Source organism: Poecile atricapillus, chromosome 1, assembly GCF_030490865.1.
Source record: "Poecile atricapillus isolate bPoeAtr1 chromosome 1, bPoeAtr1.hap1, whole genome shotgun sequence".
Taxonomy (NCBI): domain Eukaryota; kingdom Metazoa; phylum Chordata; class Aves; order Passeriformes; family Paridae; genus Poecile; species Poecile atricapillus.
The window spans coordinates 67668978-67688254 of record NC_081249.1 but is presented as its reverse complement, the minus strand read 5'-3'; the positions used below and the strand labels follow the sequence as shown (position 1 = coordinate 67688254).

The window sequence follows — 19277 nt, the reverse complement described above, 5'->3', positions numbered from 1 at the left end:
AGCTAATGGATATAACACAAGATTTACATGTGATTTGTATTGTTTTGGAATATTAAGTGGAAGACAGGTGGGATACCTAGCCAGAAGTTATTTCAACCCTAAGCAGGCAGATGAAACGAGCCCTCTTTGCAATATCGACAACTCTGAGATGGGACCAGGCATACATACTTGGGAAGGTGAGTCTCCTTGGTGATTAGGCTGAGCTGAATCACTCTTTAAGCTGCACATATTACATTGCTTTGAATGTTCAGACTGCCTTGAACTGTCAAGGGCTTGATTCAGTTACCTGAACACAGACATCGTTTGAGATGCCCTGAGGACCCCAGGACATTAGCATGGAATTTCCAAAGTATTGGGTTTTCATGGCAAGGTTTTGGCAGCAGGGGTGGTTTCTGTGAAAACTACCAGAAGCTTCCCGCATGTTCAACAGAGCAAACGTAGATGGCTCCCAGATGGACCTGGCACTGGCTGAACCAAGCCCATCAGTGATGGATGTAGAGCTCCTGCGATAACAGGTTTAAGAAGGAGAAAAGTTACTGTGGAGGAGAAATTGCAGCTGGAGAGAGGAGTAAGAATATGTAGGAGGAATATGTGAAAGGAACAGCCTTGCAGACACCAGCATCAGTGAAGAAGGAGAGGGAGGATGTTCTCCAGGCACCAGAACTGAAATTCTCCAGCAGCCTCTGGTGAATACCATGAGGAGGGTCAGCTGTGCCCCTGCAGCCTGTGGAGGTCCATGTGGAAGCAGAGATCCCCCTGCAGCCTCTGGAGGAGCCCATCCATAGCAAGTTTCCTGGCAGGGCCCCACAGGAGACCCATGGTGGAGCAATCTGTTCCTGGAGGATTACACGCCATGGAAGTGACCCACGTTGGAGGAATTAATGCAGAAGTACAGCCCATGGGAAGGATTCATGTTGGAGAAGTTCATGGAGGACTGTCTCCCATGGGCAGGACTCCACGCTGGATTATGGTAACCACTTGAGGAGTCCTCTCCCTCACGAGGAAGGATCAGCAGAGACAATGTGTGAACCAACCATGAACATCTCATTACTTTATACTTTGGTTGCAAAGTAAGGTACAAACTTTAAATTTCATTGCTGCAAGCCTACTTACTATGGAAATTATCAGACCTTCAGTTATTGAAGCAGCACATTAGGTTGAAGCTGTGAAGAAATGCTTAATGCAAAATGGCTACTGGCCATGCATCTATGCTTTCATATCTCAGAGGTGAAATTTATTGCAGTAATTGTCAAGGTTTTATTTTCTTTTATTAGAAGGGTGTACTTTTCAAGTCTGGACTGTTGCAGCATTGTCTTGGCTAGCCTAATCTGGTTCAACACCTCAACCACATTTGAAGAGGCAGACCTTGTGTAATTGTGCATACCTACTGTTTTGGTAATAAATATCTTGACTTCCTGATGTTTTTGAGCCAGTCTTGGAAACAGAAGAGTAAGGCCTTGGTAGAGTCACTAGAAATGGCTCCCCAGTACATATATGTTAGTACGCAGCAGCACTAAAATACTAAATGACTTCTCGGTTGACTATAAAGCACATTTCAGTACTGCACACTTCACAGGGAACCGAAACTAAATTTTTGCTCTTCAGTGAAAATTGATTTTGTGTAACATAATCGTTGTATTTATTAAAGTACATCATATAACTGTGAACCTGAAAGATGTTTATGCATTTGCAGCCAGCGTTGCCCGTACATTTAGTGATGCAGCAGCTTAGTGCAATATATTTAAAATTACTAGTTTACAAAGTTTCATCTCAGTTCAGTTAAATGTGATATAACTCTTAACAGCAAAAGGGTCATTTAGGCAGAAAATCTTACAAAGAATTAACATGCTACAGTAGTTTTTTAAACCAATCCTATTTCTTTGTGAGCAGTTTTTGCCTTGTAGTAAATGAGACCAATATTTTCATGGGCTGAAACCAACAAGTAAGTATCTGAACTGTGTTGTCATTCAAGTGCTTATTGAAATACAGACTTAGCAAGTACAGGAGTAATTCTTATCAATTTACCTACAGAATGTGATCTAAAGATATGATGATAGAAGCAATTTTGCAAAACATTCTTTCCTCACTGAATTTAATGCATAAAAATTTCAACTTTCATGTACATAAAACTCAGCATTGCATTTTCATTTTTTAATAGTAGTGCTTTTTATTTCTTCAATTAAGTCCCTGAGGGAATTTCTTTTCACAGAAGATGTGGCATTTTGGCTGAAGTTTTAAAATTACTGATAATTTGAAGAGAGAAGGGAAATGCTTCATTGGTGCCTGAACTGAAGAGATAGGATGACTGTATATGAAAAGTAACCATACACGTCTCCAGAGTGCTGTCAGCTCTAAACTAAGACACAGGATTCAAGTTTTTGAGCCGTCCTGTGGAGACTGAATGAAATTGGTTCCAAAATGATAACAGTGTATCACAAACAGAAATTAGAAGAGAAAGTTAGAAGAATTGAATTATCTTTCTGGTCCTTTTTATACTGCATCAGACCACAGACCAGTATTTCCACAGGTGTGCAGCTCTTAGGGTTGAGATCCAGTCCCTCCAGATCCTTCATCCAAATTGTTAAATCTACTTCACCCTTGTTAGTGGTCCAGTCACTCTGCTTTCCAGGATTTTCTACCCTAAAAGAGATAGAATTCACTAGGCAACTCCCTGTTTGGCCTGTAATTTCCTAGGACACCCACTGTCACCTGTTTATACAGGCTCAGCAGACCCTATGGAAACACGTCTATCTCTTCAGACACTGCAGTCAGGGTTCCACTCCTGTCTAAAAACTGACAGAAACCTGTGGCTCATGAGCTGTGTGGCTGGAGTCAGCAATGGGCATTCTTCTGTCCTTTCTCTTCTCCCTCAGCTCTGAACTCCTCTTGCAGACAAATCCATGTCTCCTGCCCAGGACTGGAAGAGCGAGACTGTATCCACCTCTTTATGAACCCCCTTCTTAGGAGAGGGGCAACTTCTTTTCCATTGTGTCTTTGCCGATCCCTTCTTTCACCCATTCAGAAGGCACTTTTGAAGACAGGGAGATTATCTTCAAACCAGAGTGCCCATGATTCAGGATAAGGCATTGGAAGAAAGTGGACTTGAGAGTGACTTGGTACTTACAGATAAAAGAGAGAAGCCTTCAACGTTTTCCCATGCATTCCACAGTCCTGCATTTTATTACATCAGCAGGTTTATTTTGAACCTGACAACACCAGTCAGTCACTAGCTCTCTCTAAGGTAATTCTGAATATACAGTGAACGCATTTAAGTACTGTGATCATGCGAGAAAGAAGGAATTGATATGGAAGGCTGCATTTTTAAAAGGGAACTGAATTCGCGAGAGAAAGAACTTATTTGCCTTGTAGTCTGTGGTGTTCGGGCAGGGATGAAGAAGGTAAATCCAGAATGTTGTTGGACATCTTTCCACTGGAAACAGGTATTGATGAGGAAGTGGAAGTAAAATTTGACAGCTTAGCAGTTTGCATTGAACAAACAGAATAAAAAAGTAGTACTGCTATGCAGTGATGGCAGAAGCAGAGAAAACGTTCAAGTCTAAATCGGGTGGTGATTTTTTAAAGCAGTTTTTCCAAGTGTTTGCAAATACTTTTGTGTCTTGAGATGAAATGCTGAGACTGCAAATCCATTACACAAGGCTATTTTCAAGTGGCAGTATGGCTGTGTGCATTTGGAAGTATGTTTGTGAACAGGGAAGGGGCATTAAAGCAGGAGATGGTGGTTTTAGGCACTGAGATCACTTGTTCCACCCCAGATGCTACTGGTATATGGCTTCTAGCTCTTCTCTTGAGATCTTAAAATGATAAGGGGGTTTGCTGCATTGAAGCATGATATTACCTCAGGGGAAGCTGCTAAATGAATCTAAAGCAGTAATAGAGTTATTTTACCTAAAATTAAGTATCCCAGAAGATTCAGCCTCTTTGGGATATAAATGGAAGGGCTCAGTCAGAACACTGCTGAGTTTGATTGCATGCACTGACTCTATACCTAGCAAAGAAAATCTCAGCACAGCCTGAAGATTATAATGACACAGTGCTATACGTTATACATATTATCAAAAGCTGAACGTTCAGTAATCACCAATACACAGAGGCTGAAAGTCAAATCCTGATCTGCTTACCAGGGGCAGAATTGAAAGTGTGTTTGCTCAGCAACACGGACACATGGAGCCACACAAATGGAGCCACACTTTGAACTCAAGGAGCAACAAGGGAGACCTGGATGTCTGCAAGTGTTTGGCTGACCTTTCTGCATGGTTAATATTGCACAGAGTTTGTTAGGCTGCCTGCTAGGAAAAAAAAATATATATTGGCTCAGAGCAGTTGGTAATTGTGTTGTCCTAAGACACAAGAAGAGGCTAAGAAAAAAACTAAAACAACACATGGAACTGGAGGCCACACTGCACATTTTCTGTCATTTACACACAGAAAAAAAAGAATAAAGTTTTCATCTGGCAGACATGCAGGTAAAGTGACAGCTGAAGTGACTGCTTTGTGCCACCAGCTTATGGTGAGATTTTATCCCAGAAAAATGGGCTTCCTGCTTCAAGAGTACAGTCCACTGTATCCTTGACAGTTTTTGGATAATGTAGCCTTCTTCAGAAGTTTTCTAGACTGGCTTAGAGTAACACCATGAGGCCATTTCTTTTCCTTGACTGTTGACAGGCTCTGAAAGAAACAAGCTCTCTAGTGAAGGAGCTTCAGTTCAGTGTCTACTTACTGGTGCTGCCCAAGTACAGATAGGGTTGATTTAGGTTTTAGTTAATAATTAGCACATGGAAAAAAAATGTACTATAATGTATTTCAAAATCTCTTGTGTCCCTATATACTCAATGTTGTTTTTTTTTCCTTAAATATTAGCAATGGACTTACCATCACTAATACCCTGTTTTAGGTGGTGGTGTTTCTGAGACATGCCTGTACATCCCAATTTTTAAAAAGACTTTGTCAGCAAGATCCAGTGAAGACATTGTACTTTCCTTGAAATCAGGTCTGCAGCTGAATGGGAGCCTGGCTCTCCACTCCTTGCACAGGGACAATTGCAGCAATGCCCCAGTGCACCCAACAATTAATCTCCAGCTTCTGCAAGTAACTAGCAGGTGATGCCAACAGCTTTTTCCATTGTTGTACCAGAAGTTGTCATTTACTCAGACTGTAACTGAATTTCAGCACCTTCTCAGACTGTATCCCAAACTCATTCCTGGAAGCCAAAGTCCAGCCTTGGTTCTGGGCCTGCCATCTCCTGTTCCTGTCCTACAAACTTCCTTTTTTAGGGAAGGGCTGTTGATGGTCCCCTGGACTGTTCAGATCTCCATCCCCCTAACATGGCAATTAATTAATTGCCACAGTGGAAGACTAACTCCAATCCTGTCCCCTATGTCTTTGGTCTCTTTAAAAATAGCACAAATCAATTCCCAAAACTGACTTGGATCAGTGCAGAAAATGTAGAAGTTGGAAGTTCTAGAGACAGGCATGGCAAATGTCCTGTCTGCATTTAAGAGACGTGAGAGCCCATCCTGTGAACAAAACGAAACCTTCATTAGCTCACAACTGGCATTTAAATGTGTTGACTCATTATTAGTGATTATCTGTAATTTCTCCCTGACGACATTTATTTTCTAAAAATAAAATAAAATTATTGAAAGGCCTTCATTCTGTAGTTAAACAACAGCCTTATCTCCTGGGAACATCTCTCTGTGCCTAACAGCCTATCTAGTAGATGTATTTTATTCTTAGGTGTCCCAAATCCTGTTAAGCGTTCACACCACTGAACACCAGGTTCTGCAATGTGTTGGACTGTTTCTCGCTTCAAAGTCTTGGTTGAATTGTTCTGTCCAAAGGAGACGCAAAGGGCAGATTGAGACCTGCTTTTAAAGAGCAGTCAGCGTCATGCCCGCTCAGTCGGTTGTGTAAGTCAGTAATCAAACTTAACTCGATTTGTTTCCTCTCCGTAAAGATCCGTAAGGCTTTTCTAACTGGAACTTGCTTTCTGCACAGCAAGCAACCAAATATACCAACCTCCTACTCCAGGAAAGAAAAGTGTTGTTACTGGGAGGTGACAGCCCATGAATTCCCGGGAAGCGGGCGGCTAGGAGTGTACGGTGTCCTTGGACAACGAGTTTCTCTGCAACTGCTGCTACATGAGAGATCGCAGGTGCGATGTGTTTTGCTGAAGGTACCACGACGGAAACACTGAGTGAAGGGAAAAGCGTTTTTATTCCCTCGCCTTTCTCCCTTCCCCTCGCCTCCCCACCCCAGCCCCGCAGTCGCTCCCCCCTCTCGGTCCGGCGCAGGGGCCGCTGCCCCCCGGACTCCGCGACGGCGGCACTGCAGCGGGGCACGGGAGGGGGCTGCGCTCAGCACCTCAGAGGGGACGGATCCGGCCGTCGAGTCTCTCCGCGGGCTCTTCCGATGGGAAGAAAGGCGGCAGGGCAGCGGCGAGGGTCCCGCCTCCGAGGGGACACCGGAGTCGCAGCGAGCGAGGTGCGGGCGCCCGGCGGGGCGAGCGAAGGGCTGCGGCACCCCGCCTGCCGCCCGCGGACCGGGATCTCCGCCTTTGCGGGGCCGTGGGGATACCCCTGAGGGGCCGAAAGAGCCCACCTCTCCCCGAGGAGCCCACGCCCCGCTTCCCCCCTCTCCTCCCTGCCCGCCCCGTCTCACGCCCTGGCCCCCGCCCCCGCCGGCAGCTCTCCCCGATGGAACCGGCTGGGAAGGATGCAGGCGGCAGCTCCGAGGTAATTATTAATGGCCGTGCCCACCGAGGCGGGAGGGGGGGGGCTCGAGGGGAGATAAAATGGGGCGGCGGGGAGCTGGGAGGCGGGAGCTGCCGTCGCGGAGCCCCGCCGGGAGCATGGCCCTCGCCGCGTCGCTGCTGCCACCGCTGCTGCTGCTGCTCTTGGGGCGGCCGGGGCTGGGGGCGCCGGGACAGGGCGCGGGCACCTGGTCCCGCTTCGCCCGGCTGCCCTACCCGCAGGACCAGCTCTTCCTCCACGACACCTTCCCCGACGGCTTCCTCTGGGGCGCGGGCAGCGCCGCCTACCAGACGGAGGGCGGCTGGCGCCAGGGCGGCAAGGGCGCGTCCGTCTGGGACACCTTCGCCCACCGCCCGGCCACGCCGCCGGGGGCCGCCCCGCCGGGGCCCGTGGGCGGCGACGTGGCCAGCGACAGCTACAACAACCTGTTCCGCGACGTCGAGGCGCTGCGGCGCCTGGGGGTCTCGCACTACCGCTTCTCGCTCTCCTGGGCCCGGCTGCTGCCCAACGGGACGGCGCCGCCCAACCCCGCCGGGCTGGCGCACTACGGGCGGCTGCTGGCCCGCCTGCGAGAGCTGGGCGTCGAGCCCGTGGTCACCCTCTACCACTGGGACCTGCCGCAGGCCCTGCAGGACGCCTTCGGCGGCTGGGCCAGCCCCGTCCTGCCCCGGCTCTTCCGCGACTACGCCGAGCTGTGCTTCCGCCACTTCGGCGGGCAGGTGCGCTACTGGCTGACCATGGACAACCCCTACGTGGTGGCCTGGCACGGCTACGGCACGGGGCGGCTGCCGCCCGGCGTGCGGGGAGGCCCGCGCCTGGGCTACCTGGCGGCCCACCACCTGCTGCAGGTAAATGGCGGCTGGCCCGAAGGGCACGGCGGCTCCTCGGCCGTGCCAAGGTGCCGGGAGCGCAGGCCGCCCCCAGCCCGCCCCGCTGGCGCTCCTGGTGCCACACTGCCATGGACGGCAAATCCCTGCGCCGACACAGTGCGGGCAGCAGATCGGTGGGCCAAGGAGACAAAACTCATGGCGATCTCATGTTCGCCAGTGAGCTGGTGGAGAGTTGAAGAACTCTCTGTGTTTTGTAGAAATGTCCGCTTCTGCCCGCAGCGGTTCAGTTGCCATTCTGGGTGAGTGAGGATCTGCAATCCTTGGACTGTGCCAGTCCAGTGATGCCTTTCTAAGGTGGAAATGCTTAATATGACTCTAAAGGGAATTTGCATATTGGATAAAAAAGGCTTAATGAGTTAATGAAGATGCTAGAGGTGACTGAAATGTCATACAGAGACATTTTCTTGACAAAGAATGATTTTTTTGGAGTGTGAGCACTTTTTGGGAAAAGACACACTTAATTCCCCAGTTAGTCTTGCAAATGGCACAAGTAGTTTGCTATACTTAATTTTTATTCTGTGTATCTATATGGTGTAATTGTAATATTTGCTGGGGATTTTCAGAGAGAATTAAGCAGAAATATGTACAAATCCCTCCAATGCCAGGAGAAAGGATTCAGCCTAACTGGAATGGGGTGGTCATTTAAGCATGATCTCTTCTACTTTAATATACATTCACAAATTCTGCTAATGCCTATCTGCTCAGCACACTCTTACTGGCAGGAGTTGTATCCTAATCAGTATTGTGTATTAGATGTGAGCATGAAGAAAACATCTGGTGCATGTCTTATTTGATCTTTCTTCCACTTTCCTGTATTACTTCTGCATTCTTTAATGCTACAAATAAGTCAAAGGGAAAATATAGATGGGGAAATTGTGGATAAAGTTTCAGGTTAGTTTCCTCGTCCTCAAAACTTTAAGCTCTTCATGTAGTTACTATGGTGTGTACTTGGCCATGTTTCATGCTTGAGTATATCCTGCATCACCATAGTATCAAGAGTCCCTCATAATCTCAAGTATGTGCTTGTTCTCATCACAGCTCTGTGAAGGAAGATACTTTTCTGTTTAATAAATGAGAAACTGAAGCACAGTCTTACCCACACCATACCAAAAACCAGGAAGGTCCACCAATACTTGCTTTAGTGACAGAACGATAGTGTTTAGTTTTGTCCCAGTGACTGTCAGTTAGGATTTGCACATTAGTGAATGTTTCTTTTTACGTGCATTGGAAGACAGCAAGATACCACTTTTTTCCCTCCACATTTTATGAAGGAGGAGATGTAGTTAAGAGCCAAAGTGGCTCCTGGTTGTTAGTGCCCTTTTCCTGGCTTGTGATGTTTGTAGCATATTGGTCAGTTACATTATGCTTCCAGCTCTTCTACAGGTCATATCCTCAGATCTCAAATGACCTGCAGAGAAAATCAGGGACATACTTTATGTGCAGAGGAGCTCACATTGCTGACTTCTCCAGGTAAGAGTCTTTGTGGACGCAGAGAGCCTAGCACTTCAGCACAGAGAAGTGAACAGCTTTAGCACTGAGATCCTCCTTCTCCTTTTTACATATCTGTAGCATATTAATATTCAATGTTAATTCAGTATTAATTAATAAAACAAATAAAGACTTTCAACTTGTACAAGCAATGAAGTAGGAGGAAGCTACATAGTATGGCTTCTTCACAGCCTGATATCCATAGAGAAAGTGTGTGCATTTGTGTAAGAAAAGATTAAAGTTCTACCATAGATGCTAAAGAGAATTACATTTAATGCGTAAATTAAATTGTTTTACACAGTTCTTGAGTGATTGACTTTGCAACTTGAGTAATGTTCTTCAGTGTGTGTCTGTGGGTTGTATAATTTTGTAGGTGAATTTGGTCATTTTTTGGGACCATGCACAGCTTTGGTTTTTATCAGGAGGGTGCACAGCAGAGGTGATTGATCACGTAAGCTGCAGGATGTGTGCAGCACTGGACTGTGTTGCTGGGAGATACACTTCTCCTTGACCCACTGCAAAAGATGTGGTTGAATCCTCTCATGTGAAGAAAACTCCCTTTTATTGTCTAACCTCTTCCTTCTTATATTGTAAGATCTGGTCCCTGGTTTCTTCTGAATCCTTTTTCCTTCTCTTCGCCATTCTCATATTTTATTTTTTCCCAGGGAAATTGAATTTGCAGAACATGTTTAGTTTTTTTTGAAGTTAGAATTTGTTGTCATAATTGTTTGTTTCTCAGCAAGTGTGCAGACTAGCTCTTAATATGCATGATTTCTGACTTTTTTCCCCTTATTTACATTATGCAGTTTTAAGTGTTTCCTCTGCATTTATTCAAAGCAAAGACATAAGTGGAAAGCTAAAGCTAATGAAAGATGATGCCTCCTAATTTATTTTACTGGATGCTAATTATGTTAAAAAGCAGAATAATTTCCTTTAAGTTCTTTAAAATTCAACAGATATAAATGTGGATTTGGGGCATTGTTTTTCTGAGCGACTTATTATCTAAAGAAATAATCAAATAAGAGTTTGACTCAATTTAGGTTGTTCAGTTCAGAGCTGATGAAAACAGGACAATGAAGTTTGATTTAAGTAATGATGTTCAAATTCAGCTTGAATGAATTTAATCATATTGTACCGAATTTTTTAATCACCTCTCATTTTTCTGAACTTCCTTAAGTGAGTCGTAACAGATGTTAAATTGACAGAGACACTTTTTTTATAGACAGGTAAAATAAAAATAGTGTAAAAAACTTGTAAGGAAAAATTATTTTATTAATGCATCCTTGGTGTGTTCTTGAGGGTTGTTGATCAGTATTCAGTGAAAATTTCACCCTTTTATAGTATCTCCAGTGACACTTGTCGCTTTTGATATGTCTAAGCCCTTCAAATATGGTAAGAAATGGAGCAAGTTGTTCATGTTTATTCACAAAATAAATGGAATGGATCAAATATATTTCATAAAAGTTGGCATTCTCTCAAGTTAACAGCCAGAAAATGAAATGCCAGCAATCTGTCATGTATATGATGCATCTCTTTTCTCCAAATAGGAGTTGAGAGGTCAGTGTATTATGTTCTGGTTTTTGCAAATGCGGTTTTTTCATTAGTGGTTCACAGTATGTTTTCTGAGTTGAACATACTTGGATTTACTCAATATAAACAGCATTTGCAGAAACAGAAGAACACGTCGTTTCCCCGAAGAAGTGAGTGGAACTGCTGCCTGGAAACCAGTCACGTAGCAACAGACTGATTTCTATTCCAAAACTCTTTCCAAAACAGAAGGTAAGTACTCTTTTGTTGACCTTCAGTGCTAAACCTAATAAACTATCAGTAATTTCAGCATAGGAGAATGGCCTTTTCTTCATGTGTATTGTTTCTTTCAAAATTGAGACAGCCCTCAAACTTCCATTCAGTGCAAATAGAATGATTTGGGATTTTCCTGAAAGTAATGTAGCTCATCATAGTTGTGAAGGCATACCTAATCTTTAGAAAAAAGGAGGAATACTGCTAAGTAATAGTGTTTTTTTTCCTATTCTTGCTTTCATAAGGCATAATCTAAAGAAGAACAAAGAAGAAATTGATTCTTACCTGTGTTTCAGTATTAGTTGAGTGGTGTATGTTTACACTAGTGATTATTCTACTCATTAATCATTTGAATCAGGTTTCTTTCAAATACCAGATTTTACAAAAGAGGTGGAGTCAAACCATGGTGCAAGTTGAGGTTTGATGCTGCTGTTTTCTGTGCCAGTAGCTGCCAAAAGTTAGGCTGTGTTCACAAGTTATATTAACAGCTATAGCAAGTTGTTTTTAAGCTTTAATCATGAAAAGAAAGAAAAAAAAAAAAAGCATTGAATTTAATTTTCAAATGTGATAAACAGAGGTGTTTGAGTTTCAAGAATACTTGTTTTATTAAAACCAGCTCCAAAGGTAGATTATGTAACTTTGCTGTTGCCATTTCTACCTGATTCCATACATGTTTGCAAAAGGATTGTTGTTTTCAAATATTCCATTGTAACAAAAGAAGAGGTTTGTTACCTTTGCTGAGTACTTTGATTTTAGAAATCAAAGAAACTCATAGAAACACCAGGACTGCAGGGAGAATAAAGTGTTATCATGGAAGAGTAAGAGTGGATCTCCCTCATATGTGTGGGTTCCATAACTTGAGAAGCTTTTTAGAGGTTATAGAAAATCTTAGCAAAACTCAACAGGCAGGACCTGGAAAGACCACACTGAAATGACTGAAATGGACTGGAAGCAGAATTTGTTTGTTCTCTGTGTGGAAGAAAACTAGGTCAAGCCTGTAGGTGTGCTAAGTCCCACCTCATCTCTTTTGCTGTTCATTATGAGGATAAGGATTTCTTGAGAGTCTGTTCATTATGAGGTTTTTAGTGCTTGGTAGTTGTGGTTCTATAGCTGCAAGTCTCAGTAAATTCTATTGGCAGCCCCAAATCTGTATTTTCATGTCTCATTTTAAGTGCCATGTGCCTGATTTCTAATCGTTGTTGTAGCTGTTGCTAGAGGCACCTAGGTGATATTTCTGGTTCCTGTCCAAGGTAGTCGAGTATGCTTCCTTTTTGAATAGCAGTTGTTCGTGTTGGGCAGGGCTCTGCTCAGTGCTGAGAAGAGAATGACTGCTGGTTAACAGCTGTTTGATGCAGATGGGGCATTTAGATTGGCAGCATAAGATTCATATCTGGTAGAATCTCACTGGGGACATGAGTGTAAAGCTCCTTGATACTGGTCCATTTTGCATTAATAAAGCTTCATAAAGTGTGAGATATTCTTTCTTTGTCCCATCAACCTCTTTCCTAAAGCAGCAGTAGTAGTAATAGTTTTGGGGATTCCAAAATGAAGCGTGTGGTAGAATTCATATCAGTGTATTCCTTTGTATTACAAACTTACCAGTTTCCATTTCACCTTGTTTCTATGGATGGTTTCCAGTACGTAAAGGTGGTTGCTGGACATAATTCCTAGCTGAACTTGAGACCTGGGAAATAAAGCCAGTGAAACATTGTTTGTAGTTCATGATAGCTCATAATTTTTTAGTGCCTGCATTTCCCTTTTGGCTGGAAGCTAGGAGCTCTTAGAACTTTTGCCATGACAGGTCCAGTAGAAACCTCTGTTCCACAACTATCAGCAGGTTGGAAGTGCAGAGATTATCCTTTCTTTTGGAAAAGTTGTCTTCTGTAGAGAAGAAATGCTCTGTCATGTAAGAGGAGGTTGTTTCACTCATAATGTACCCGTCTTCTAGAAGGTCAGATTCTGATTACCCTTGCTTTGGTTGAAATTGTGCTTACCTTCGGTTTGTTCCTCACACTTACTAACTCTTAACAGCATTTTCTTCCTGTGCTCTGGGGAACAAAGTACTTTTCTTTCCATCTTTCATTTTTTCTTCAACTAGTTTGAAGCAGTGAATATGTCAGTACAGCTGATGGCAATGTTGGCAAGCAGTGACCATTAGGACAGGATGTAGGCATTTGGAGGCCTTTAGTTTTAATTATTTTGGTTACTGTGATGCATATCCTTTTTACTTTGGGAGAAACAGGAAAGAGCAGATGTGTATGTAGACAAATCTGTAGTTTGCTTAACTCCAGTTGAAGAGTCTTGTGGCTTTCTGTTAGTAATTGGCAGAGTTCAAAGACAGTTTGATAATCCTTGAAAATGAGTGTGTGATTTGTGTGTTTGGTTGTTCCTAATGAACAGATGAAATGTTAAACTTAATCTGGAGGTGCAGGGCCAATGTTAGCAAATTCTTAAAAAAGCCAAGAAGCCAGGAATCGAAAGAGTTTGCTTGTACAGAATTGTAGGTAAAGAAATGTACACAGGACAATTTCTTCTGTTCTTTTTTTTTTTCCAAGATGGTAAAAATAAAGAAGAGGAAATTATGAAGACACGCCTCTGAAGAAGCAGAGAGGATGACCTGTGCTTACAATTTATAAGGCCTAGTTGAATGGGGCTTTGGGCAGCCTGATGTAGTGTAAGGCTGTCCCTCTTGCCCACAGCAGTGGGGTTGAACTAGATGACTTTTAAGGTTCATTCCAACCCAAGAGATTCTATGATTCTTTGTCAGGTTTTAGCAATTAAAGGATGTGTGTTGCCAGTTTTAAATATTAAATAAAAACTACTCATGCTTGCATATTTGCCTCCCAAAACATATAGAAATATATTACAGTCAAAAATGTGAATGTTGATTTTAGGTTAAATCAGAAGAATGGAACAGAAGAATATAGTTGTAGACAAAATCTCAGGATCCTTTGGAAATTACTGAAATGAAGATTGGATAGATCTCTGAAAGAGAAGGTGATGCATTGAATATAACCATGAAAGAAGAGACTGGCTTCTGGACAACAGCTGAATTACTTCACATGGTAGAAAGTGTGTCAGCAGAAGGAGAAGGTGAGTTGTCAAGAAGGAAGAATAACTAAGTACAAAAGGAAAAAAAAGGATAATTTGCCATTGCAACAGACTGGAGCCTTTGGTAAAACGGGATGAGTAGAAGATGAACGATACCAAAGAAGGGTATCACACTGCTGTTCTCTGTAAATACTCCTGGACATAAATATCAATGGCGGGAAGAAAATTCAGAATTAAAAGACCATATGCATACACACACAAAAGGATACAGATACAGTTAGACTGACTCTTAGACTGACAGTTTTAGTCTATTAGTGATGGTAAGTTCTGGCTTGCTGTAGCTTCAGCTCTAATTTGAGAGGAGAAAACGCTCATAAAGAGCCTGGCCTGTTAAGTTTGTGGTTTGTCTCCCTGGAGATTTGTCAGGGAGGGCCCTTGGAGTTGCACGCTGGAGTAAGAATAAGGACTTCAAGAATATCTAGATTTGGCCGTATTGAAGCCCATTTGTGTTGCTTCATCTTTATGTATGTTTAGTTTGAGAAGAGATAGACTTCTGTATTGTGAAGAATTGCAGAAGTTTAAAGCTTAGTTTTGTTTTGATTCTGAAAAAAACCCAACCCATATTCTAAATTCTCCCAGTTACTGAAATCGTTACAGATGGTGTTTACAACAGTAGATGTAGGAACTGAGGGGCTGGGGCCACTGGTGGTTCCAGTGCCACCTGACAGCTGGATCTCTGTGACATCTGCACGATGAAAAGCACAGGGGCTTTTGCCCATCTCAGGATCTGTCCAGCCTGGGGGGCTGAAAGTCTAGGGGGTGCTGCAAGACACCCTGTATCACATTCTTCATCAGTGGAGGGAGCTGACAGGGGGCCATGCACATTACCAGGGGACTGTCACTTCAGTCTGCACATGATCAATTTGTTACTTGCACATTCGCTCTCATGCTGACAGCTGAGATTTGATTTTTGTTTTCAGTCACAGCCCTAAAGTCAGCTGAATTGGCTGGGAGGGACTATCCTATGGAAATGCCTTGCAATTTTGTGAGTCCAAAAGTCAATCCAGGAATCCTTTTGTAGATTTATCAGTTTAATGCTCTTACTAAGGGCTAGAAAATGTTTGTACCACTGGGATTATATTTTACAAGATACTTGCTTTACAGTTGGGAAGACAGTAGTATCTGTTTTGATCCTGCTCCTAGAAAAGACTTCAAATGGTCGGGTGGGGAAAGGGGACAGACTTGTAGCTGCTGGTCACACATTCTGGTGAGAGTTCACAGTGATTTTCCAATGCCTTTTCTCAGTCAGCTTTTTTCTTGTTCTCTTGAATATGTAGTAGCTCCACTGGATCACTTGTTTTTCAGAGCTGAGGGCAAAGTTTACTCAGTTTGTTTATTTAACTTCCAGCATTTTAAGAAATGAAATAATTTTTTTGCTGCAGGCATGGAACTGTTGAACATAGTTATTGATTAATTATTCAAATTATGGTTCCTTAGATATATATGGAAATGGTAGAATTATGCAGCATGTCTTTTCTTTTGGAAAAGTAGGTTGGAAAAATATTGCGTTGTCAGCTCTGTTTTTTTTTTTTTTGAAAATTTATTTTGTAAGTAATAACATTGCTTAAAAATCATTTGAACAAATCTGACTTTATGGTTGAAAAGAAAATTCAGCTGACACTTGGCTGTATAGTGATGATATGCTCTTTGTAATACTTATTTAATTCCTCATTTCTTTTCCTGTCATAGGACAGTGTTAACCTCGGTAAAAATGATGCTTACAGAGAGAATGACCACCACACCAGAATGCCCATGACCAGTTATGTATGCCCTCAGGAGGCAAAATCCAGGCCAAAAAAGAGTTGTAACAAAACATGAGGTGGTAAGAAGTAGTAGTATTGGGAAAACACATAATGCATGAGGATCTAGTGAGATGTGGAGGTGACTGGCCAAGAGTGGGAATGCAAGAGCTGAGTTTGAGGCGATTCTCAATTTTCATGTGTATATTTAGCATTAAAAACTAAACTCACTGTGCAATGAGATGGCCTGGAGTCCTGGAGGATGAGTTGTTTGCTCCCTGTTTAATTTTTTTTATAAATGTCATATGAATTATTTTTGAATTGAAGAAGCTAACTGGTAGTTTATGGAAATCACAGACCGTGCTTTACAAGGATGGGGCCTGCTTAAAATTTGTCTTGGCTTATGATGTTTACCTGCTGTACCCACATTGCCACCAGCACTGAGAGTGGGGGACACTGTGGGTAGCCTGCTAAAGGATGGAGGGATGATACATTAGGTTTGGGTTTCTCAAAGGAGCTTAAGGAAAGTAAGTGAAAATTGATTTTCCCTTTAGCTTTTTGGGGAGCCCTGTCACTTTCAAGCAGTTGAGTAAATTAGCAAATTGAACAGATTTGTTCCTCTTATCTTGAGAAAAATGTTCATTTCCATATTCAAACAACATCTCTGTGTATGAAATGCAAGACCTTGGAAATACACTGAAGGAGCTCTTGAACTCAGTTTATCGTTGCCAGCTATGAACATGCCTCTTGTTTTGAGAGAATATTGGGGTATATCATGCAGAGCAGGGAACAGAGCTGCAGGAATATGATTCAGCTGCAGTTTTGCATCTTAATTATATGCTTGGTGGGGGAAAAAAATTCCTTTTTCTTCTTCCCCCCCTGTCATATCCAGTAGCTCATTCTAATCTTCCTAATTCCTCCCAAATTCACAAAGTAATATAATGTCATTAGAGCAAGTCAGAAAGATCTAAAACCTTTGAAACTGGAATTTGCTGATTCATTGAAATTGAAATATTTGAGACACTTCAGTTTTCCAGAAAAAGTTAAGAACTAGGGGAAATAAATATCAATAATTTTATTTTGCTGTAGAAGTTCTTGGTTTTCCATTTTAATATGATACTGAGAAATTTTGTTTTGATGTAGTGAGTCAGTCAGTCATTTCACACTTTGTCTTCTGTATTCTTTCACTGGATGAGTGCCCACTGCTTCAAATTGGGTCAGTTTACCCTTGTGAAATTGCTGTTTAACCTGCTGCAATATGACTGACTTATTGAAGCTGCAGACTGATGCTTTTTATTCTTTGATGAAAGAAATAAAATGGAGCTGTCAGGACAGAATTCTTGCACTATAGAGGTTACTCCATGTCTCATATTTGTAGCTGGGCTGCTTATGGCACTTCTGTGTGAAACAGTAATTATTCAGTCATTTATCCAGCTCCTCTTTCCTATTTCTGGTAAAAAGAAAAGTGGTACTTGAAGGAGGCAGTTGCTTAAAAGGGGGGAAAATTCACATAAAAGCAGCATTAAATTGGCACAGTCATTCTGATTCTGAGTATTAGAGCCAGCAAACTGTAGCACAGGGAAGTTCAGAAACAGCCTTTTTCCACAGTTCAGCTTAGGATAGTGAAATAGAGACCACTTCAGAACTGATTGGTGGTGAAATGGTTGTAGCAAGAGCATTGTAACAGTAAGTCATGAAAGGCGGGAACCCTAAACCACACCAGTCAGGTCTCACTTTACCCAAGCTGGACTCTTCTGGAGAGTAATGCTTCCTGTGTTATTGGTAATTTGGAATAGGTTGGTAGAAACCACAGGGGGTGAGCATTGATCTGGATTAGATACTGATGCTGGCCTGTGAGAGCTGTTTTCTTTGACCTGTGGTCAAGGGAAGAATTAAAATTGTCAAAGAACAGTGTTGTTTTTTGTTAGGCCTCTTTTTTCCCTTTCTCTGTGACGTGGCCAGGCTCCCAGAGTCACTAAGGCATTTTATGTAAATAATTTGCCTTGTGTTACAAGGGTTTGGGATTGTGATGATATCTTTGCTTTTCCTGGTTTATTCCTATGGCTCACTATGACATCTGGAGCATTTGGCATGATTGTTTTTTTGGGGTTTTTTTTTGTGTTAAATATCTTGGAATTGGCTTTTTGGCTCAGAGTGCCATGAACATAGAGTAACAGAATCATGGGATGGTTTGTGTTGGAAAGAACTGTAAAGATCATCTAGTTCCAAACCCCCTGCTATGATCCAACCCTCAAGGGGGAGGGAACACCCAAGATTCATGCATGTTCATGGTTGAAAAGGAATGAAGACAATCAGAGGGTCCACAGCTTATCTTCTAGGCTTGCACCTTCTGCTAGATCAGGTTGCTCAGAGCCCTGCCCAGCCTGACCTTGATCTAAGGAATGGCACATCTACAGCTTTTCTGGGCAACCTGTTCCGTTGCCTCATCACCTTTGAATTTCTCCTGAATATCTAATCTAAATCTTCCCTCTTTCAGGTTAAAGCCATTCGTCTTTGTCTAATGCCTTTGTGAAAAGTTCCTCTCCAGCTTTGCTGTAGGCTCCCTTTAAGCACTGGAATGTGCTATGCAGGGAGCCTTCACTTCTCCAGGAGGGAGCGTATAGTAGCCATTATTGTGTAGTGTTCAGTGCTAGAGTCTTGCTGCAATATTGCAGGCTACTAAGTTTGGTGATTCCTGTATCTCTTTTCCATTTTTTGATTTGGAAGTGTTCACTTTGAGTGAGTGCTCCTGGGAAGTATGTTTTTAGGGGTGAAGAAGACTGAACTACAAAGAGAGCGAGAACTAAGAAAGGGTCAAACATACATTGGAGCAGTACGTTCCCAATGCGGGAAAGGACCTGGAGGTTCTGGAATGCCCTGTGGGACACTAGCATTTTGTAGAGCCAAGATCACATAGAAATGCCTGAGTGAGCTATTTGAGTGTCTGGGAGGTATACAGAGACAAGACAGTTAATTGGTATGTGAAAAGCAGAGTAATATACCAAAATAAACTGTTAACTGTCAGAGAGGGAGCCTTGCTGTGACACAAACACTGACATTGGACATAAAATAGAAACAGTAGCAATGACAAGCTGCCAGGCAGACTCCCTTTTTTTGTTACATAATAAAGCAGTTCCAGATTTTTGACTGACTGGTGCAAGAAGCTGGAAGATTTTTCTCTGAAGCACCTTATTCTGGAGTTGCTGCAATGATAATCAGATGGGTTGGACACCCGTTGTAGTTACTCTTCTATTATTCTCCTACAAGTGTAAGAAAATAGTACATTCTCAGGCCCCATGTTTCTGATAAGATAAATTATTGACCCCAACCCTGAATAATTCAGTATTGTTTTGTGCAGTTACCATGCAGAGAGTTTGGAAGCACCATCCCAGAGCATCTTGTGTCTCAAAATCTTCAAAGACTAGAATATGTAGAGAAGACATATATGTGTAAATATAGGCAGTGGGTGTCATTCTGGA

The 19277-nt window shown here is 42.6% G+C and overlaps 1 protein-coding gene across 2 annotated transcripts in view; it reads left to right on the top strand.

Moving 5' to 3' along the window:
* The first annotated feature begins 6770 nt into the window (after window positions 1-6770).
* KL (klotho) overlaps window positions 6771-19277 on the top strand; it is a 48664-nt gene continuing 36157 nt past the window's right edge. Inside the window, exon 1 of one of the 2 annotated variants that reach the window (XM_058862526.1) lies at window positions 6771-7489. In XM_058862526.1, coding sequence (XP_058718509.1) covers window positions 6812-7489 — 678 coding nt within the window. In that variant the 5' untranslated portion in view covers window positions 6771-6811. Of the gene's footprint in view, window positions 7619-19277 lie in introns of both variants that reach the window. The other variant, XM_058862516.1, reaches the window with a different exon arrangement.